The sequence below is a fragment of the Chelonoidis abingdonii genome, chromosome 10 (genome assembly GCF_003597395.2).
Source record: "Chelonoidis abingdonii isolate Lonesome George chromosome 10, CheloAbing_2.0, whole genome shotgun sequence".
Lineage (NCBI taxonomy): Eukaryota > Metazoa > Chordata > Testudines > Testudinidae > Chelonoidis > Chelonoidis abingdonii.
In genome coordinates, this window is record NC_133778.1 from 17081472 (window position 1) to 17104652 (window position 23181).

General features: G+C 43.1%; 1 protein-coding gene across 7 annotated transcripts in view; it reads right to left on the minus strand.

The window, feature by feature from the left end:
- The window catches only part of ADAM23 (ADAM metallopeptidase domain 23), a 215704-nt gene that overhangs the window by 55052 nt on the left and 137471 nt on the right, over positions 1-23181 (minus strand). For 6 of the 7 annotated variants that reach the window (XR_012656623.1, XM_075069983.1, XM_075069981.1 and 3 more), the window contains exons 11-15: positions 21935-22101; positions 16431-16515; positions 15812-15902; positions 14029-14077; positions 11077-11176 (exon numbers count right to left, since the gene is read on the minus strand). Coding sequence is in view for 6 of the 7 variants with exons in the window: in XM_075069983.1 (XP_074926084.1) it covers positions 11077-11176; positions 14029-14077; positions 15812-15902; positions 16431-16515; positions 21935-22101 (492 nt within the window). In the remaining variant the exon portion in view is untranslated. The remainder of the gene's footprint in view (positions 1-11076; positions 11177-14028; positions 14078-15811; positions 15903-16430; positions 16516-21934; positions 22102-23181) is intronic. The other variant, XM_075069982.1, reaches the window with a different exon arrangement.

The window sequence follows — 23181 nt, forward strand, 5'->3', positions numbered from 1 at the left end:
TGGCTGGGAGCTAGAAGGGACCCCAGCCTGTGGTGGCTGGGGAGCTGAGAGAGTTCCCCGCTGCCCAGGCATTGGGGAGCTCTGGGGGATTCCCCCCTCCCTCCAGGCTCGGGAGCTGCCCGGGATCTCCCACTGCCCGCGAGGACTGGGGAGCTCCAGGGGATCCCCCCGCCTGTGGTGGCTGTGGAGCTCGGGGGGTTCCCCCACTGCTGTTGGTGGTGGCTGGGGAGCTGCCAGGGGTCCCCTGCCGGTGGTGGCTGGGAAGCTTCAAGGGTCCCCTGCCAGCGGCGGGGTCTGGGGAGCTCCAAGGCGGGGGGGTTCCCCTGCTGGCAACAGCTGCTGAGGAGCTGCTGGGTATCCCCTGCCACCTGCGAGGATGGGGAGCTGAGGGGGACCCCCATGGCCATGGAGACTAGGGAGCTCCGAGGCTCCTGCCACTCTGGTAGATGTGGGTACCCTGCAGCTCCCAGCTGCTGCAGGCTGATGTCTAGGGTGATCAGATGTTCCGATTTTATAGGACAGTCATGATACTTGGGGCTTTTTCTTATATAGGTGCCTATTCCCCCGGCTGCCCCCCCCCCTTTTCATACTTGCTATCTGGGCACGCTACGGAGATCTGCGGAAATCATGGATTCTGTTATTTCCACAACCTCAGCGACCAAATCGTAGCCTTATGATATTATGAAGTCACTATGTGTTTAAGCCTTACGATGATCTGTACTGTGTCCTTGGCCTCATCCCCCATGTGTTAAAAAGAAAGGAATGGTACCTGCATTACTGACTCATAACTAGGACAATTGTTATCAGCCCTTCAGTAGAGCTTGCCCAGATATAACAGAGGAGTAACTGTATCCTAGATAAGTTGGAGAAAATTATTTTTTTCTGCAGAGTGCTATGGTTTGGAGCAGTGGAATTTCTCCAGAATGGTAAACAAAGAAACCAGGTTCTAGTACTAGCATTTAATAACCCAGAACCATAGGGGGCCTCACAGAAACTAAAAACGTTTGGGGTCGGAAAGAAGAAGAAAAGGTCATGCTTTCATAGGAAAGGGGATCTTTTTGACTGTGGAACCAGCCCAAGACTATGTTTCAAAGGAGAACTCATGTTTAGATAGGGAATCCTGGATGTGGTGAGGAAACTGAGGCAAAGTTTCACATGCAAGTGTTTCTTATTTTGCCTAGAGTCTTGTCTCTCTTGTGCTGTTTACTTAAGTAAAGACTAATTGTTTTTAGAAATCTCGTTTACACAGTCTGTGTCTGTCTGCTTCAATTATCATATGTTCCTGAAGAGGTAAACTGTAAGCAGAGTGCCCACAAGGCTGGTAGTCTTGGAAAGAGTGAGCATCTGCAAATGGGGAGTCTGGGATAACCAAAACCAGTCTCAGGGCATAGGCAGTTGGACTGCAGGGTCTCAGCTTAGCCAGAAGGTGGTGCTAGATGGAAGATCTGCATCCTAAGAGTGCGCCGAGAAATTCAGAACCATAGGTAGTGTCTGGACTCTTCTCAGACTCAGGAAATCTTAAAAGCACAGATATCCAGTGATATGACCCAACACAGTAGCCTGGTGAGTGTCCAGAAGGGAAAGTTTGATCAGGGTTGTGACACACCTAGATATTACATTTGTCAATGAAGATAAGTGTGGAACATAGGGTTGCCAGGTGTCCGGTTTTCAACTGGACTGCCCAGTCGAAAAAGGACCCTGGCAGCTCCAGTCAGGCCGTTAAAAGTCCAGCTGGCATGGGGCTGGCAGGCTCCCAGGAAGCGGCGACATGTCCCTCTGGATCCTATGCTTATGGGCAGCCATAGGAATTCAGCAGGCTACCCGCACCCCAAGTGCTGGCTCCACAGCTCCCATTGGCCACAGTTCTCAGCCAATGGGAGCTGCAGGGGTGGTGCCTGCAGACTGAGGCAGCATGCAGAGCCGCTTGGCCACGCCTCTGCCTAAGAGCTGAGGAACATGTTGCCGCTTGCAGGGAGCCGCCTGAGGTGAGACTTGCCTGAAGCCTGCACCGCAAAACCCCTCCCACACCCCAATCGGCTGCCCCAGCCCTGACCGCCCTCTTGCACCAAACTCCATCTTGGACCCCGCACCCCAAACCCCTCCTGCACCTCAACCACCTGCCCCAGCTTGGAACCCTCTCCTGTAATCCGAACCCCTCAGCCCCAGCCTGGAGCCCCGTCCTGCATCTCAAACCCCTCATTCACAACCCCATCCCAGAGCCCACAGCCCCAGACCTCACTCCCTGCCCCACACTCCAACCTGCTGCCCCAGCCTCGATCCCCCTCCCTCACCCTGAACCACTCATTTCTGGCCCCACCCCATAGCCCGCACCCCCACCCCAGAGCCCATACCCCCTCCCACACCACAACCCCCTGGCCTCAGCCCGGAGCCCCTTCACACACCCACAGCTGACAACCTCATCCCTTCCTGCACCCCAACCCTCTGCCCAGTCCAGCGAAAATGAGCAAGCATCAGAGGGTGAGGGATGAAGTGAGCAGGGGCGGAGCCTCAGAAAAGGGGCAAGGCAGGGGGCACGACTTTGGGGCTGGGGCAGGGAAGGGTGGCAGGGCAAGGGTGTTTGATTTTGTGCAGTCAGAAAGTTGGCAACCCTAGTGAAAGATGAGGTCTATTACCGTTTATTGATTTTACTTATGAATAGGAAAACAGCAAGCAAGAAACACCCCACAAGCAAAGGATGTTCTGTGTGTGTTATTCACCAGTTAACATACGATGAGCCAAATCAATATTGCTAAATAGCTATTCCCAGGATCCAAAGAAATGGTAATCTACACTGGCTATTTACTTTTCATTCTGCAAACAGAAAAAGTCCCTTGATTAAAAAACAATAGAGGAAACAGCTCTTCAGTAATTATGGAAGTTATATTTTGTTTTCTGTTTCAGCGGTAAGCAACAGTAGATATCTGAGCCTGGGATTTAATAATGTGACCACACCAAATTAAAACACCATTCAGCCTCCCCTAGCTGAGGATACTAATATCCTGAAGATGGTCTTAGATTCCAATCTCCTGAGGGGCAGTTCATTCGACTATCCACTGAGTCACCACAGTGGTCATTAACAGTTTTGCTTTACATTTTGTGCAACTTATTTGTAAACTATTGTATTTAATTGGTTCATTTGTCAGTTCCCAATTTTTCCCCATTTCCATCTCTGAACTCCCCCCTCACTGTTACATCTATTGAAACACCCACTGGTAGATGCAAGACAACAACACATCTGCAGGTTTCCTTACACCTGAGTTCTACAAATGTCAGTGATTCAGGAGTCATATAAATCAACTTAGTCATTCAAGGTCACTTTAAAATTCCTCTTGTCTAATTTTTCATTTCTCAGTGATTTTTTGTTGACCTCTAGAATATATCTCCATCCTTTGAGTGCAGTAAAGTCACTTCATTAAACCTGTACAAGACATAAATTGCCCCGCTAGCTCTCAAAACATAGTAATTTTTTTAAGCAGAAGCTATGATGATTTTTTACAGCTCTGCCATTTTACAAAGTAATTATTTTTCAAAAGCTTATCCTATTTTTGACATTTTATAATAGCTATATTATAAAAACATGACAATAACAAGAGATTTGAAGTTAATAGGGATATATCAATCACTAAAATGCTACTGAATGTCCAAGGTACATCCAGGTACCTGTTTGCCTGTTGTTTTGCTAAATGTACCAAACACAACATGACATTTCATTGAACTCTTCTTCAGATACTTTTTTGGGGAACAACAGATGGACAATTTTAAAATATTGCTCTGATGGAAGATTAAAACACATTTTTCTCTTTTACAGAAACTATTTAGCTAACTGAAAGGGGCTATAGTTTCAGTCATTACAGGTTGAATGAACACTGAACTGCCTTACATATAGTCCTTCACTAATAAAATGTAAGCATGATTTAGAATAATTATTCTTCTCTGTAAAGATATGAAAATTAAAATATCACTTTTTTTCTTACAAGTCATCCATATTGCTGTACTGGCAGCAAGTTCTCCTGCTCTTGCTCTGAACCTGAAAATCGATTTTCCATTATACAATTATCTCCACAAATGTGCTTCAGCCATTCTCCGGGGAACATTTTCACTAGAGTAAGAGGGATTTTGGTCTCCATCTTCAGTCATCTGAAGATTTACTCATGTTTGTCCATTAGTCAACCATAATCTTACTATGATCACAATCATCATGACATTATGCTTTTTTTGGGGGTCTCCACATTCATTCAATTTTACAGTCATCTATACGCAAAGGCTACTAAAGATGTCAAATATAAAGGTTTTGGGGTTTTGGTTTGGTTTTCTGTAACTTGGGAAACGCCAAAGTCTATGCAACAATAAAAACAAATATTTTCAATTAATGGAGGTCAGGGAGAAGATATAGTAAAGTATACACAATGAGATAGATAGCATTTAATCTCATTTGGGATTAAAATCTCCAAGGCTGACAACTTGGTAAAATGCTAAAGTAGTCTCAGTTAGTTCTACAAAGGAAATATAGATTGTTTTTACCCTACTTTCGGTTTAACAGGGTGGTAAACTACTGCTATCAGAAACTTTTTTTTAAATTTGTTGAGTTGGAAAAGGGCAAAAGGAGATTGGATGGCTAAGAAGATTGATAATACAAATGGAGGTTACTTACCTGTAACTGGAACTTTGAAATGTGTGGTCCCTATCTATATTCCACACATTGGTACACGCGTGCTCCATGCACCCGAGACTGGAGATTTGTGGAAAGTAGTGTCTGTTGGTCTACATATGTGAAGTTGCTCTCCTCGTGCTCCAAACCAAGGGCACGAAGGGCAGTGTGGAGCGATGCCTTCTCTTACCTGGAATAAGATGGGCTCCAACACAGAAGGAAGGAGGTCAGGTTGTGGAATACAGAGAGGGACCACACCTCTCCAAGAACCTCCATTTCTTCGAGTGCTGGTCCCTATGTGTATTCCACCAGTGGGAGATTGGTAAGCAGTATTCGAACAGGAGGAAGGTGTGAGAATGCAGGTGATATACATTTCTGTAATGCTCCTGTATACAAAGCTGCATCTGCTTAAGTAGTCTAGACTAGGGTATAATGTTTCATTAAAGGTGTGGAAAGGCTCCAAGTAGACACCTTACTAACATCCAGTATTGGTACTTCTCAAAGAGATACCATTGAAGTCTTCCATGCTCTCTTGTAGAATGGGCCCTCAACCTGTCCGGGAGAGGGATATGTGTCAACAATAGAATGATGTTTCCATGTTCTGTGTCCTGGGCCTCCTCAAGAGGTATCTGGAGCTCAGCTACCACCCTCTGTAACAGTTCCTGGACCACAGGAAGTACATCAGGCAGAGAAGGGGATAATAAAGGTAACTGCCTCATTGGGTGAGGAGGATGACACACCTGGTAGGACCAATTTCTTCCTCAACAAACTCTGATGGAGCTGGTTGGTAACAGCTGGGAGAAGAGCGTTGGTTTGATTGTTGCACAGATCCAGGACATCTATTGTATGGATCCCACGGGGCTCAGTAAGACCAATAGGAAGGTTTGACCAACTGGGGGGCCTCCAACGGATAGGATACCAGTGGTCCCCTGGGTATTTGTAATGAGGAGGAGGAGGGCAGTTCCAATACCTCTTATGGGTTCTTTCTGGTCATGTGTCCCTCGGGGGCCAAAGGGAGGAGAGGGACTCATCTGAACGATCAGATTCATATGATGAAAAGGTAGGCTCCTATTCTAACAGCAGCGCCAGCTTGTGGATGCAGTAGGGGAGAATCCTTTCTCTCAAGGTGGTTTCTTCTGGTGCTGAAATGTCCCTGGGCCTGATAGAGGAGGAGACTCTGGATACGGCAGAGCAAAAATATCCTCTGGAGAGGTAAAAGTTTCAGTCCTTCCTGGAGTTTAAGGAGTCCCTGACGTGGGGAGACTGACAGATCCGGGTTGTATAATGGTCTGGTATTCAGAGGATCCCACTAGGCATGTGCTGGAACTATGTAATAGGGGTCCATTGCGAAGCTCCCAGACGGGGCCAAGAGGTGCTGATCTTTTGGCCTATGGAACCAAAGCCAGTACAGTCAGATATTTCTTCCTTTGCGCTCCTTCTTCTTGGATGGAAGATTTATGCAGACATAATTCTTTAAGGTGAGGATTCACCCATCTTGGACTGAAGCAGGAAGAGACACTTCTTAGAGGTAGATTTGGATGGGGATTTGCCCTTATGCTTATGGTCATATCCCCTTCTGAAGAGAGAGGTTTTGGGCTCAACAGTTTTGGCCTCTACTCTGGAACTTGAGGTCAGGGAGCAATGCTTGCAGTCTGAGGCTGCTGTACAGTGAGTTCTCCCCAGTCTGGATCTGACTGGCTTTTCATGGCATTCTCCCTGAGATGCTTCCACAGATGAAGCTCTCATCCCTCATGGCTTTGAAGACAGAAGAAGTGACAGATGCTGCATTTGGTGGCAATGTGAGCCTCTCCCTAATAGTAAAGGTAGCACTGGTGTTCATCACTGATGGACAAAGAATGGGGACAGCAGATATCGTTCTTAAATCTTGAGACTCATAGCATAGTTTAGTTCTCCCAGCAAAGAAAGACTAACTATAGTAGCTTTAAAAAAACAATACTAAAGTCTAAACATAATAAAAAGTATTTACACAATATATTCATGGATGTTGAAAGTAGAGGAAGATCGTAGCTGACAGAGAGAATTACAACTCAGACCATGTGGTGGTAAGAAGGAACTGGAGACGTCAGTCCACACTGCCCTTTATGCCCTCGGTTTGGAGCATGAGGAGAGCAAGTGCATGGGTGCAGACCAATGGACACTACTGGCTACAAATTTCCAGTCTCAGGCACATGGAGCGCATGCATATACCCACATGTGGAATAAACAGAGGGACCAGCATTTGAAGAAGATTATAGAGCTTTATATCTCTGTGTTGCTGTCATAAACAGATTGTTCAGGGTTAATGTCTCTTCTACCTGTAAAGGGTTACAAGCAGGGAACTGGAACGAACACCTGACCAGAAGACCAATCAGGAGACAAGATACTTTTAAATTTGGGCAGAGGGAAGCTTTTGTGTGTGTTCTTTGTCCGTGGTGTGTTCTTCTCTCGGGGGGTCTGAGAGAGACCAGACGTTACTACAGGCTCTCTAAGTTTCTGTTCAAATAGTAAGTAAAAACAAGCAGTTTAGGCTTTTTGATTGTTTTACTCTATTTGCACATGTGGATCTGGCTGGTTCACTTTTATATGTGTAGTTGCTGGGAATATTTTGATTTGTATTGGTACTGGGGGGAAAGTTTCTTTCTGGTGTCTGTAAGCTATAGGACCCTGTAATATTTACATCATGAAGTTACAGAGATAATTCTTTACTTTTTCCTTTCTTTTATTAAAAGATTTCTTTTTAGAGAACCTGATTGATTTTTTTCTTGTTTCCCTTGTTTTATCCCAGGGGATTGGGATAACTCACCAGGACTGGTGGGGGGAGAGGGGAGAGGCGAGAGGTAGAATCTCTCTCTGTTTTCCTTGAATCTGTTTGCCTCTTTGTGGAAGGGAAGGGACATGCTTCTCTGTATTGTGATTTAAAGAGGTTGGATCAGTAGCTCTCAGGATAGCCCAGGGAGGGAAAGTCTGGGAGGGGGAAAGAAGGGGGAATGGTTTATTTCTCCTTGTTTTAAGAACCCAAGGGATTTGGGTTCTTGGGGTCCCCAGGGAAGGTTGGGGAGGTCAGAGTGCCCCAAAACACTATATTTTTGGGTGGTGGCAGTGCTATCAGATCTAAGCTGGTAATTAAGCTTAGAGGATTTATGTGCTAGTATCTCATTTTCTGAACTCTAAGGTTCAGATCTGAGAGGGAAGCTATGACAGTTGCCATTTCAAACCCAATCCAGGTTGGTAGCAACCAAAAGTTGTTAATGGCCTGTGTGACACAAGTTATTGATTTCTGTCCAGTTCATAACGCAATAATGGGCACCCTTTCCAATAGCTCCAGGCACAGAGGAGTGACTGGAGATAGGGCACCAATTACTCTTGTGTCTACACCTGGGTTTGTTTTACACTATTTTTGGCTTAAAAGGATAGGGCACTGATGTTGAATGAGGCTCCAAATGGGCACAACTATTTACTTACGAGGGCCTAAATTATTATCTGAGCATGAAGAATGCACTGAAGACAAGTTTTAACTTTCCCTAAAAAATGGTTACCTATCTTTTTGTAACTGCTGTTCTTCGAGCTGTGTTGCTCACGTCCATTCCATTCTAGGCGTGTATGCGCCCATGTGTACAGTTGTCGGATATTTTTGCCTTAGCGGTATCCATAGGATGAGCTGTAGTGCCCCCTTGAGCGCCACGCTCATGCATTGGTATATTAGGCACTGCCGACCCTACGCCCTCTCAGTTCTTTCTTGCTGGCAACTCTGACAGAGGGGTAGAAGGGCAGGTAATGGAAGAGACATGAGCAACACATCTCAAAGAACAGTTACGAAAAGGCAGGTAATGTTTTTTTCTTCTTCGAGTGCTTGCTCATGTCAATTCTATTCTAGGTGACTCACAAGCAGTATCCTCGTAGATGGGCTCGGAGTTCACAGCCTAGCGACTTGCTGTACTGCTCTACCAAAGCCAGCATCATTGCAGGCCTGCTGAATAAGTGAGTAATGGGACGTGAATATGTGGACGGACAACCAGGTGGCCACCCTACAGATGTCCTGGGGAGGCACGTGGGTTAGGAAAACTGCCAAAGAATCTTGCACCCTGGTTGAATGGGAGGTTATGATCGATGGAGGAGGCACCTTCGCCTGATCATAACAGCAGCATATGCAGGCAGTGATCCAAGAAGAAATTCTATCCTTAAAACGCCCATTTCTAGCTTCCTTGGCCTCTGGAAGAGGAATGGGAAGATGAAGGGTGATCCTGTTTAAATTCTTTGTCTCTGTACTTCTTCCTGTAGGAGTTGGACTGACATCCCAGGACCTTGATGGAGGTGGAGGGGGATGGAACAGCTTTCTAGCCTGCAGAGTGGTGTATAGGCTCAGAAAAGAGCCCTGCTCCCTAAAACGGGAGGTTCTGAAGAGTAGTCTGCATCTCCTGAGACAGTCCAGAGGACTGTAATCAGGAGCTGCACCTCATGGCCAATGCAGAAGCAACTACCCTGGCCACCAAGTCTGTAGCATCCCAGGTCATCTGGAGGGCACTTCTTCCCACCTCTTTGCCCTCTTCCACCAAGGCAGCAAATTTCTGGGCTTGGTCCTGCGAGAGGTCCTCCTTGAATTTGCTGATGGAGTCCCACAGGTTGAAGTTGTACATGCCTAGCAGGGCCTGATGGTTAGACACCCGAAACTGCAGGCTAGTTGTCGAATAAATATTCCTGCCAAACAAGTCCAGATTCTTGGTATCTTTATTTTTCCGTGTGCCACTCACCTGGCCCTGCCTGGCCCTTTTGTTGACAGTGGACATGACCAGGGACCCCAATGGAGGGTGGGTGTACAGGTACTCTAATCCCTTTGTGGGGATATAGTACTTCTCTTCTGCCTTCTTGGAGGTAAGCAGAATGGAAGAGGGGGTCTGCCACACAGACTTGGCAATATTAAGGACCCCCAGGTTGGACAGGCAACACAACCCGGGCTGGGGTGGAGGAGGGTATGATGTAGACGGACTCCTCCACTAGCTCCCCGACCTCCAAGTTCATGTTGGCAGCCATCCTTCTGAGCAGGACCTGGTGCTCCTTGAAGTTGTCAGAGGTGCCCGCTACCACTTTGTTGGGAGACTACGAAGATGACTGCACAGAAGAGGGAGGAGTGGCTTCCCCTTGCTCATTCAGGGACAGCTCCTTGGGCATCAGGGCCTGCTGTGTCACTCCGAGTCGAATTTGGCACTATGCTCCAACTCAGGTGCAGGCAGCAGCTTGTCCACTGCGGTCTGGGAAGAACGGTGGGAATATGCGATCGGCATAACAGGTACACCCCATGGGTTCCAGTACTGCCACCTGAGCAGGCCATTGCCCCACCTCCAGTGCAGCAGCCATGCCAGTGGTGATTCGCCTTCGGGCACAGATCCTGTTAGGGGCTGGGACCCCATGCTGCTGCCAGGAGTCAGGTCCCTGGCTGGACTAAGGGTCCAATCACAACGTACCGCCAAGCAGCTCCGGGGCAGGCACATGGCCTGACACAGGTCCTTTGCCTGACACTTCCTTCTTCTGCAGTACCTGGCAAGCCCTTCGACTTCAACTGATTCTTAAGCACTGGGGAGGGACAACAATGCCAGGTGGATTCCATTGCCGGTGGTGCACTGTGCGCCGACACCGAGCGTGCAGTCAGATCAAGAGGGTTCCTGGGTAAGATGAAGCGCAACCTCCATGAGGAGGGCCCTCAAAAAGATATCCTGCCCCTTCTGAATTTGAGGGCAAACATTTTGAGATCCTGCACTTATCCTTTCTGTGGGACTCCCCCAAACACTTTAAACAGCATTCGCAGAGGAGTCACTAATGGACATCGGTCAGCTGCATGATGAACATGGCTTAAAGGCTGGGGAATAGGGCATGCTCCGCTCTGAGGCAAAGTCCCAGCCAGGACTCTAACTCCTAAACTACTACTCTAACACTTAACGTAAAGGTCTAGCTAAGTACCTATCAACTAACAACAAAAGAGAACAACAGACTGTAAGAACCGCTAATGCTCTTGCGATGTAAGACAAGGCGCTCTGACCAACCATCATGGGCAGTAAGAAGGAACTGAGAGGGCATAGGGTTGGCAGAGCCCAATATACCACCACATGAACGCGGCACTCAAAGAGGCGCTACAGCCTACATACAGATATCATGAAGGCAAAAATCTCCAACTGTGCATGCACACACATCTAGAATGGAATCAACATGAGCAAGCACTCAAAGAAGAATAATCCTTATTAACTGAAATGACTGCTGATGAGGAAGAAGATCCATAATGCTACAACTAAAAAACAGAAAAATCTGTAATAGTCCAATGGAATTTGAATAAAGCCTTTGAGGGAAAAGAAGGTTCAGTGAAACCATTTAATCCTCACTGTAGTGTCTGATAGTCAACAGACGTCCTGGCAGTGGCTTCACCCTCTAAGTGAAATTACCTTTGTTGGCCTGTTGAAAAGACAGGCACCTCCCCCTCTGAGTAAAAATTCTTTGTATTCTGCAATGCTGCATCTTGAAAATTTTCTGGAGTGGTAAACCCTAAAATGACAAAGAATCAATTGAGTAAATACCTCACTGAACCCAGTTACTAGAGATGAAAATTATAACCCTCCTTTGAGCTGCTCTAAATGCTTTTTGCTACAAGAGAAGTATACAACAGTCTGAGCAATAACAGCAGTTTCAATGGGAGTCCTTTATGTTTTGAAAAACAAAACAAAAAAAATCAAGCATTTTAACTCTGTTTTGTATTTTGTTTTAATTACATTTCACTCTTTACTATATGAATCCATAGCAACGATGCAACAGCATCCCTGTAATCTAGCTATCATGTTCCTTCTCACTAATAGAATGCAATGTGATGGTACCTCTACACCTCTACCCCGATATAACACGACCCGATATAACACGAATTTGTATATAACGCGGTAAAGCAGTGCTCCGGGGGTGGCCGGGCTGTGCACTCTGGCGGATCAAAGCAAGTTCGATATAACGCAGTTTCACCTATAACGCGGTACGATTTTTTGGCTTCCGAGGACAGCATTATATCGAGGTAGAGGTGTATTTGGAGGCTGACTGATTTCTCACTTCAGCTCCTAGATGGACTGATTGCATCCCAGATCTCTCTCATTTCTTGCTGATTGTTTAAGATAGCCTTCTCTGTTGAAGACCAGTGACCCCAGATTAACTTTTAACACAAAAAGGTATCTCCACTCCAAAAAGCTGGTGTTCCTTTTGTCCAACACTCAACTCAAGGATCAGAGTGGAATCCTAGTGGATAACTTTATGCTTCACTAAATAGGTGCTACACAACTTCAAATTTGGGAGGAAGGATAGATGAGCCAGAGAGTGCTCACATCGAAGTGACCAATGGCTGAGTAGTTACAGCTGAAGAAATTATGCTCACTCTGTGGTATGGTAGCTGTAGGATCTAGCACCTACAAGGCATACTTAGGCTGTGACAGAAGAGTCTACCAGGATCAAAGATGTGACATTAGGCCCCAGTTTCACAAGCAGTTTATTAGAAAAGGACAATTTAACAAAACATGGCAGCTCCTAAGCTCCATTTTAGAAAAAAAGAATTAGGCAGGCCTGTTCCACCAAGGAGGAAACCCTGCTCATACCCAGATATGCTTCCCTCTCAGATTTTACTAACATTCACCAATCATTTAGCTAGAAATTGAAAAGAAAAACAAAACATCCACCTTGAGAGCAAAACCACAGGTATTTGGTCTGTTGCCACTATATATCTATATCTATAAAGGTGGGATCTGGTGCCAGTGCTGACTCAAAATGAAAAAAATAACAGTACAATTTCCAGAGTCAATAACAATATTTTAGAACATCCCCAGAACAAAAGTGTTCAAAAATAATGTTTTGAGTAAGAAATCCTAATTTGTAAAGTGAATATGAAGTGACAAGCTAAAAATTAAAGAATAGTGTCCAGTTAAATTTATCTAAGATATCTGTTACTTCAAGTGCGGGAATTCTACTGTTTGCTGCATGGATAACATGAGCCTCTAGCTAAAAAAGAGGCTTAAGCAGAGTGCACAGTTTAGGGCTCACTCTATTTAAAATAGTTTGGTAAGACACAAAGGGATTATTCTTTTTTAGAAAAACCACCATGACTTGGGTTGAAAAAGTGCCAATAAAATGTCCCAAGCCAACCCACAAACTTCAGGTATTATATTCCATTGTAGACATTTACCACTGCATGCCATTTTTCACAGATGTAGGTGTACACTGGTAACTTTCTTCGCCAGTCTGGGGAATTATCAGTCACGCCCAAATCAGTCTTTAGCCCTACATCCTGGCTTCATTTATCCAAACAACAAACTAATCTTCCATCTGGGGCTTTCTACCCAGCCACAACTCACAGGACTTCCCATCTACATCTAGAGTATCCCTTCCCTAGCAACTACTGCAGGAGACTGCAGCTTCTCTATAGTTAGCCCCTTTCTCAATCAACCCCCAGTTTCCTGCAGCAATTTATAGGAAGCTCCTGTTCCATTTTCAGCTGCATCTGATTAGTGAACAGAGATGACTGGACCCAGGCCTCTGGCCCTTAAAGGAACAGACTACCCTATTATAGTACAGGTATTAGCGATGGCATCCCAGCAAAACTCCAGTTTGGATTACACATTCTGCTTACCTAAATTCCCACTGCAGCTTCAATTGGAAAAGTTATTTTCTTACTACTTATGCTAAACTATTGTGTAGTATTATTGTGTTCTGTTAAATACCTATTTTGTTCCATTCCAAAAGTGACTGCACTTCAGCAGTTGGTGCAGTGGTTCCTATATACAGTTTAAAATATTTACAAAAATGTTGGCATCCTTTTGGTATGAAAGAGATATATGAAGGTAATTTTAACTACTGTCTGGAAAACTAATACAAACTGGACATACCAAAACAGTCAGTACAAATTCTCAGATTTTTGCTCTTCAGAAAGTTTGGGTTGAAGTAGCTCAGCTATGAAATCTGGTTTTGCAACATTCAGTCTTTGTTCCCTTCCATTTTGTCATTCTACACAGCAGGCGTTAGTGCTGTAATATCTGCCTGTTCTCGCATAGCTAGAGATTTGGTTTCTCTTTTCTTATAGGGAAACTGAGCAAGGGAAGTCTGGGCTGAAAGACCTATGAGCTCCCCCATGAAATCCACTCTAAACATATAAGCTAGAATCAAAACATCCCATGTTATGAGTCAACGTTATCTTCCTTAATATTTGTATGTTTTGAGCTGTTCAGCACAAATGTTTGTCCACACTGTTAATGTACTAGTTTTTCATCTAGTGCTGAAACAAATTTATAATGCTCAACAAATAAATACTTATGCCACAATGTGCACTCTGATCTCATCTCCAAAGCCCTCAGTTACTGATTATTACAGCATACCCTGTTTCCTCCATGATGCAGCCACCCCAGGATTCTATGCAGTCACATTCTTCTCAGACAAAACCAAACATACAAAAGAAAGAAGGAAATTTGTTTAAAATATACTGGCAGCAAAAATAAAACTTTTTATATAAAGAAGATTTTAATTAATATATATGGTGGTCAGATGGCTGTTTATCATAACAGAATCTAGCCTTAAAACTGGAATGTCCTTGTCCATATTATTTTTGTTCCATCTGCTTTGAATTATTATTAACAACATCCCAATCTATCAATCAACTTATGTTCATTGCACATAGAGCAGAAAGTGGTTGAACGAAAGGGGTTTATACTAGCTACATAATCTAAGTCAACAATAACTTATTTGTTAATTGATTAACATTACCCCTGTATTTTTAAAGTAAAAAATACAGTCTTACAATCTGTAAGACAAGAATTATATAGCATGGACAAGAATCTGTTAAAAAGAAATAGTGTATTCTGGATACCTCTGCAAACATTCAGTATTTCTGTCCACAGAATAACCACGTCATTTGGTAGGATTTACTTTTTTTCTAGCCATGCTAGTTACACCTTGGTCAGTTTTCCATTGTTAGGCTATTGCATCTATCTGCTGGGTAATGCTACTAATGCTTGCATTTTCTACCAGCACTTTCAAAAACGATGCTGAGACTCAGTTTACTTGCTACTCTTTGCAAGATATATCTAAAACAAAGATACAATTTCTTGATTTTTTTTTTTTAAGGAAAGAGTACTAACCCACCCCAACAATGAGAGGAAAGTTGCTCCTGACTAGATTCTACTGCTTTTAAAAGGATTTGATGACATTTCCACTACACAACATATATCAATAGTTATCACACAACAGTACTGGATGAAGAATAGGAAATAACTGCGCTAAGTAAAAGGAAATAATGCTGTATCTCAGATACATAGTATGGTAACTGCTAATTAATCGTGACCACATAATAGTGAAAGGAATACTGCTTTGACAAATATTTCGTCTTGGATCAGAGAAACTTGGACAAGCATGTCTGAGATACTCAAAATTGGGGCCTCATCCTGGACTCCTTGGGTCAAATTCAGAAGTGATACACAAGGTGATGAAAGTTATATACTCAGAGCCAAATCCAAAGCCCACTGAAGTCAACGGAAAAACACCAAATGGAAAATGGAAGTCAATGGGCTTTGGATCAGGCTCCCCTAGAAGTACTTACACCAACTCTACTCATGTGCTATCGCATTTAAGTTGGGGTAATTCACCTGCTGTGGAGCAGAGATGTAAAAAAAAATGTGAGTTAAATTACCATCATTCAACATTAATTTATATTTTCTTGCAGCTTCTTGGAGTTTAAGTTAGACTAATTGCACATAGATTCCATGTGACTTAATTACATCTGTTCTACTTAAGATATAGGTAAGGGAGTCTGAGTGCAAGGGGGGCGGAGGTTTAAGTTAGCATAACAGGTTCTAAGTTACACCACTGTACACATCAATTATGAATTTGATCCCTTGACTCAGACAAAAGCGTCACTGAAGTCACTGAGAGTAATGATTGTAAAATGAGTGCAAAGCCGGATTGTGATTTATTTGGCCTTGATTTGGCCAAACTCAAGTTTTGGTTCTTATTGTAATTCTCCAGCGTAAAACAAAATCAATTGCTGTATGTTGTTTATAGTTGTGTTGATGTACATTTGTATGTAACCACACACTTTACAAAAAGCTTGCATGTTCAGCAAAAGAGGAGGACAGACGAAAGTCAATGCATAATGACAGTACATACTCGGTTTTCTGGTTGCTGGCTCCCACTGTATTCCCAGGTTCTGAGCCAAACTTTGTGATAATTCCTGTGCCATAGCCAATGGGAGGGCATACTGTTTTTAGAGGGGGGGATAACAGTAAAAATAGTACACAGTTAGTTATTGCAAATTATATTGCAACACTTCATTCTGGTTTACTACTAATTCAGTACCATATACAGTATCAAACCCATGTCTGACTGCATGCATACACCAAAGAAACAAAGGCCAGAGAAGCTGGTACCTGCCTTTAACAAGCAGTCAATCTGGTCCAATCAGTACCTTTCACAATGAAAATACAAATTTTTCAAAGCAAACTAATTAACATGATATACACATCGGGCCAAATTCTTCTCCCAGTTATACTGGTGGAACCCTATTATCGTCAATGGGGATCCACTGGCTAACTAAGAGAAGAATTTATGCAGAGGGCAAAGGTTTTGGGTAGCATAGCTAGATCCCTGTCATTACAATGGGTTTTCAACCGTGTTGTTGCGTTTTTGGTAGTATTGTCAGAGGCTAAAACAAAGTGCCAAAAATAAGGATTTGTGAATTCATAAAGAGGAAATTGTACATTTAAAACATTTTAAGAGAAAGAGTTACCTCATTCACTCCAACTCCTCTGGTCACAGAACAAACCCCTCCGAAGTAACTCAAGCTGCTCCTCTTGTAGTGGAATGTCACATTCCTTAAGAACATAAATAAATAAATAAATTAAATAAATAAATTTAAATAAAATATACAAAGGATGTTGAATGGGAAATTTAATGCAGTAAACTTGAATAGGACACCCATTTAGTCATCTAAAAGATCAAATTCCCACATAACAGTATATGTTGTTCGCATTAGTATTCATTTAATATCTATTCATTTAGAGACAAATTCTCAATGGTAACTGATTCACTTTTAAAATGGAACACATCAAAAGAGCGAACTAGATGAAGCTTGCAACAAGGAGACACTTATTTTGTAGATTTAGCCCCACCTTCAACCTGCAAACAAAAATCAGAAAGTGCAAATATATCAGATGTTCTTAAAAGAAAAAAATGATGCCATTTTCAGGAGAAGACAAAAACAGTGAAAATGTTCCAGTTTATTGTAAGTTGTCAAGAAGGAATTTCTGCAGTAAAATATATGTAATCAGTTTAGCACATCTCCATTGTGATGTTCTTAAACTAAAATCACAATACTAATTCATTATATTTTACCTTGACTCATTTTATTTCAACCTATTTTAAAATTTGTATAAAATTCAGTACTTTTCCTGTAGATATATTCTGCCATTTTTAATCTAGGCCTACATCCACCTCATGTAATCAGTTTTTTGCTAAATAACAAATGCTACTGTACCATGTAATGACATTCTCTAAATAGATTCTTTTTTGTAGAGTAGCTAATACCCCAAAGAAATAAACTGTATGGTTTTATAAAGAATCTTACAACTATTGTCGATAATAATGGATCCACACCTCCAAGGGGCCCTGAGCTTCAAAAATTATTCTTCTCCTACAAGGAAATTTCTTGCCCTGAGTTCTTGTTAAAAAAAACCCAAAACAACGACATTCCAGCCACAGAGGAGGAACTCTGAAGGCCAGGACCTTATGTCATTTGGGTTCTGAGGAACAATCTTATGCACAGTCCTTTGCTGATGTCTCAACAGATTTCTTCTCCAAATGAATGAAAGGGAAACTAGGATGCAACAGAAAGGGCTGTGCAACCTGAAGACGACTACCCAACTGACAGCTCTACAAACAGTGGCAACTGAAAGGGACCCAATGGCCTAGAAAACCTCACTCACACAATAATCAATTTAGATGAGGGACAAGAGAGCCTCTCACCACCACCACCAAATAAAGCCATAAAATCCATTGCTGGACCTTTCCTTCTCTTCCCCACCCATAGCATTACCACAACCCTAAGATTAGAAAGCTAGATTTTGGAGCACATTTCTACATTTTGGAGAAGATCTTGCAGCCGCCAGACTGTGGAATCTTGTGAACCTTAGTCAAAGTAAATTACAGTTACAACGGTCGATGCTAGATGTTCTAGATCTTGCTAATCCATACAGGAATGTCAAATTTTGTAACATTAAGCATCTTTGGATCTGATTAGTACTTGGACAGATGACCCTTTTAATATATTTCATTTTCCAGTTTTGCTGACTGTCTAATAACAGTAACTACTCAGAACAGATTTCTTTGTAAATAAGCTTTATTTTGAATTATTTTATATACAGTACAGTACATGATGCCTTGACTTGAAGCATAATGGTAATGTTCTACAATACTATATTAGAGACCTGGGCACGATTCATTTTCCTGTTACCTTGCTCAATGATTTCAACAGTAAACAAAAAAAAAAAAAATCAAGCAGCCTACTGCCACACTGCCATGAGTTGGTGTAGGGGACTACAGAAGACTGTGTCATGGCCTAGCTAGGGTGTCTCCGCTTTCTCGGCGGCCTTGTGAAGAGCCCCTGCTTGCTAAGTGGCCGGTCATTGTAGGACACAGCATGCCAGTTATAACTTGCTTTTAACTGGTTGAAACCAGTTTGTATGGCCTTAGGCCAAAGGGCAGACATAGCCTGTGGGAAGTCCCTTTTTGCATATGTATGAGTTGCTTTTGTATTGTGTATATATAGCTGTATGCTCCCGGTCCGCCTTTGGACTCCGACCCAGGCCGAGCTGAGCTTCGATGCTGGGTTCCCCGCCTAAGTGACAGCAACGCCCAGGGTCCCCGTTGCGGATGTGTCACTTTACCTTCATTAAAGCCAAATAACTCACTGTGTGTGTGGGCCTCGTCCTTGCAGAGCACTCAGGCACGTAACAGTTGGGATCTTATCAAAAGTCACAAGCTAAGGCCAGGCCTAGTTGGTTCTTCGATAGACTTCAAAAGGAAAAATTAATCTGAAAAAACATGGTATCTTCTGTGCAGCAGACAGCAGCCATTAATTCATCTCCTATGGAACCTCATCCTTCAGTTCCAATTACACTGCTACAATCAGTTTTTCTATTGTATTTCACATTTATTTGTCTTTTAAGGGATATTATATAAACACAGAAGAATGTAATTTGGACATTCAATTGCACGTGTCAGTAAATTCAGATGAGAGTTTCACAGGACCCCTAACCCAACCCTCCTTCGTGTACATACTTTACAATTTCATGACCAGACAGAATTAAAAGATGCAATATATTAATTCAGCAAGTGACAGTATAATATTTAGAAAGGATGCAATTTATTTTATAAGTCCATGTAAATAACATTTTGTACAATTACAAATCTTATGAAATCATTCCATGAATATTCTGTTGTAATTCATAAATAGAAGGAGGCAGAGTTATGGAAACTGTGAAACTCTATTAGCTCTGGCTTAATATTCTATTAAGTTGTTTTTCGTATTGCTGTAACTCTTGTAAGTAGGGTTGCCAACCCTCTAGGATTGTCCCGGAGTTTCCAGGAATTAAAGATGTCTTTAATTAAAAATTATGTCATGAGATTAAACTTCCAGGAATACAACCATCCAAAATTGGCAACTCTCAAATGATTTTTATAAGGAAGAGAAAAATCATTGAAGCAAAGGCGGGACATTGAACTACGATGATAAATATTACAAAAGTAATTCTACCCTTAAGATAAAACTCTTGAAACTGAGCTGCACAGCCTCTAATTATAAAAAATGCACACAAAAATGCTTCATAAATAGGAGATTGTTATGAATAATTATGTCATAGATGAAAAATAGATTACTGTCCACGTTGTTGCAGTAAATACAGTAAATCAACACAAAATAACCAACAGAAATCATGGTATAGAACCATATTCCACTACCAGCAAGACTTTTTTCACATGAATAAAAAAGCCACAATCTTGTAGTCCTTGCACACACACTTCCATTAAGGGTGGCCAGGTGCCTGGTTTTTGACCGAAAAGTCTGGTCGAAAAGGGGACATGAGTGTCCAGTCAGACAGGGCCGCCCAGAGGGGGGGGTAAGTGGGGCAATTTGCCCCAGGCCCCGAGCCCTGCAGGGGCCCCCATGAGAACATAGTATCCTATAGTATTGCAACATTTTCTCATGGAAGAGGCCCCCGAAATTGCTTTGCCCCAGGCCCCCTGAATCCTTTGGGGGCCCTGCAGTCAGATCTACTGACCAGACACACAAAATCTAGTTACTGTGGGTGGGGGAGGCACCGGGACATTACCCACACTAGCCCCTACTCAGCCACAGCTGCTTCCTACATGTGTCAGGTGGCTGCAGCTCCAGACCCACAGGTTAGTCCCTCCTGACCTGGCGGGAAGGGGAAATGCAGCAAGTGATGGGCGGAGGGAGAAAGAGGAGAGGATGGGGCGGGGCCTCGAGGGGAAGGAATGGACGGGGCAGGGCCTCAAGGGGAAGGGACAGACAGGGGTAGAGCCTCATGGGAAGAGGTGGGTCAGGAGAGGTTCCAGCACTCCTGCTGGACTGTCCATTTTTTAAATATTACCAAGTTGGCAACCCTAACTCCCATTTAAGTCAAAGAAGATAGGATGTACAATTGCTACAGGACTAGGCCCTAGTAGACTATGGAAACTATGCCTCCTTGGCACAAAAATGAAGTATACAAGAGCTGTGCATAAGGAAAAGCCTTAAAAGCCTTTAGTCAGGGCTGGTTTTAGGGTGATTCCACCAATTCCCAGAAATTCGGCCCCATACCTAAGAAGGCCCCACACGCTCCGCCGAAGTGCCACCGGAAACAGCAGCAACCGACTGAGCTGCTGCCGAATTGCTGCTGCTATCTTCGGCGGCAGCTCCATCGCTGCCGCTATCTTCGGAAGCATTTCAGCAGCGCCTCTTTTGAATTGGGCCCCACACATCCTAAAGCCAGCTCTGCCTTTGGTATATCTATGTCCATACTTGCAACAAATGTAATGGTTCCACAGTCAATGTAAAACTAAAAATAAAGGGGTAAATCTACACACCACTAACCAGACCAATTATCTTGGCTGGATGCTAGGGAGATCAGTGAGTAAGGAGGAGGAATTCACACCATCCCTGCCCAGACTGTAGAGTGGCAGAAAAACCCACTGGAAGCTACTGGCTGGAATAGCTTCTGCATCCCTAGCATTCATCTTCAGCAAAGGAGGATAAAATTGAGGACCTGCATATGGACAGATTCCCTACCCTGTCCCCTACAGATTGCTGTACCAGAGAGCCCCTGCAGAGCTGGGTTCCCAACTGCATAATGGATGTGCAACCTTATGAGGCTTCCGCTAAATCCCACTCTTTCCCCTCAGCTATGTGCAGCAAAAACATTGCAGTTTTCTTGCCAGAGGCCTCTCTGTGCCCACAGACATGTAGGTAGGATTTGCCCCAAAATGCATAGCTTCTCAGGCCAAATTCAATTCTAGTTGAAGCGTGTGCAACTCCATGAGTTCCCATGACTGATTTCAGTGCAGACATAGGGGTGAGTAAAATATGGCCACTGGAACATTCCTGTAGAAGGCACCCTTGGTTCTGCCCTCTCCTGCTAATCACTGGAAGGAGGATGGTATATTGCAGAGCTGATTGACATCCCAAACCCCCTCAAGGGCATGCTAATAGACATGTTTACTCAATCCTGTAGCTGCACTGAGTTCAGCCACAGGAGTATAGCAGCACCATCCTGGACCCTCAAGAATGTCTGAGGTCTGCTGGCCCCACCATGGGAACCTCTATGTAAGATAATGTACAATATAAAAACTATCACATGGTCATCAATAGAAGAACATTCAGGAGACTAGTGGCTCTTCCCTGATAAATAAGCTGCATATACAAGTAGGTTTTTTTAAGATAGCAAATTATCAAATCAAATATCTACTCTAATCAAAGATCTAATCAGATCTCATCAAAGATATGGCTAGAGCCCACTATGGTAAATGTCTGGGCTCTATTTACAAGTCAATAATACACACTGGCATGCCTGTTAATATACCTTGTTGCACACTGTGGACAGGACTATTACTAGATTAAAATTCAGCCAAAGGTTGATGTGCAGGCAGAGAAGAAGAGAGAGAGGTAGGCTGGCAGACAAGCATATGTTCTACATGCATAAAAACTAATGGATTAAACCATCATCTAAGAGTACATACGAGAGCAGGTGTACAGCATCAGTATGTTGTTTGATGTAGTGCTGTCGATATCTGGAGAAGTCATGAAGCATCTGCAAAGGGTCAGGGCGAATGTTAATACGATCCCTATCTGTCCAGGTTTCCACAGCAACCAAAACCACCCTGGTGTTCAGCTGTTCCTTGTATATCTGGGGATAGAGACAGGACAGACACAGGAGTAGAACACTGGGTCAGACATGAACAGTTAGCCAGTCAGAGTCAGCAGAAGGACAAGGAGGATAAAGAAAGAGGGAAACATGGGGAAATAGTTAGCTGATATGCCTAAAAGTCTATAATCTGCTAATCTGATTTTATTTAATTTACTATTCGAGATGATAAAATCCATGTTCCAAAATCCAGTTTTGACCTCCTATTTTTCCCCTTTACTGTTTCTCATGTCTGATCATTTAGTAACTGATCACTACATAAGAATATCTACATTTCCCCACAGAAGATACACTGATTGATCTCAACTACCAAGGAAGAGGTCATACCACTACTCAATCAACCTGAAGGAAAGTAGCACTGTTTTCTCCAAAACAGTTCTACAAAAACTTTTTAATTCACCTATATAGTTTGATTCTCATTTACACTAAGACCACTTTACTCCCAGTTTAATTCCTCTTTATACTGCAAGAGTGGTATAAATACTATTTACATCAACTTTAAGGCCCACCTTGTCCTATCAGAGCAGGGTAAATGGGTGTAAGTGTAAATGAGAATCAGTCCTAAACATTTATTTACATAACTTCAAGATATAAGTAATCTTTCTTCACAAAGGTTTATTTCAGTCATAGAATAAATGTTCTATATAATTCACAGTTTAATGTACTATATTTTCTATAACATATTCAAGACTTGCAAGTTTGCAAAGGACCTTATTTACCTCATTCATATTTGTCTGTCTGCAATTAGAATGCACGGCCAAGGTGACACATGAAGAGAATCATAGAATATCTGGGTTGGAAGGGACCTCAGGAGATCATCTAGTCCAACCCCCTGCTCAAAGCAAGACCAATCCCCAGACAGATTTTTGTCCCAGATCCCTAAGCGGCCCCCTCAAGAATTGAACTCACAACCCTGGATTTAACCAGGCTAGTGCTCAAACCACTGAGCTATCACTACCCTGACAGAATCAGCGATGTTTTAAGCAATTGATTTTTAATTCATACGACATCCAAACAGTTACCAAAGAGCATCTCCAAGAGTCACCATATTTTTTTTTACAA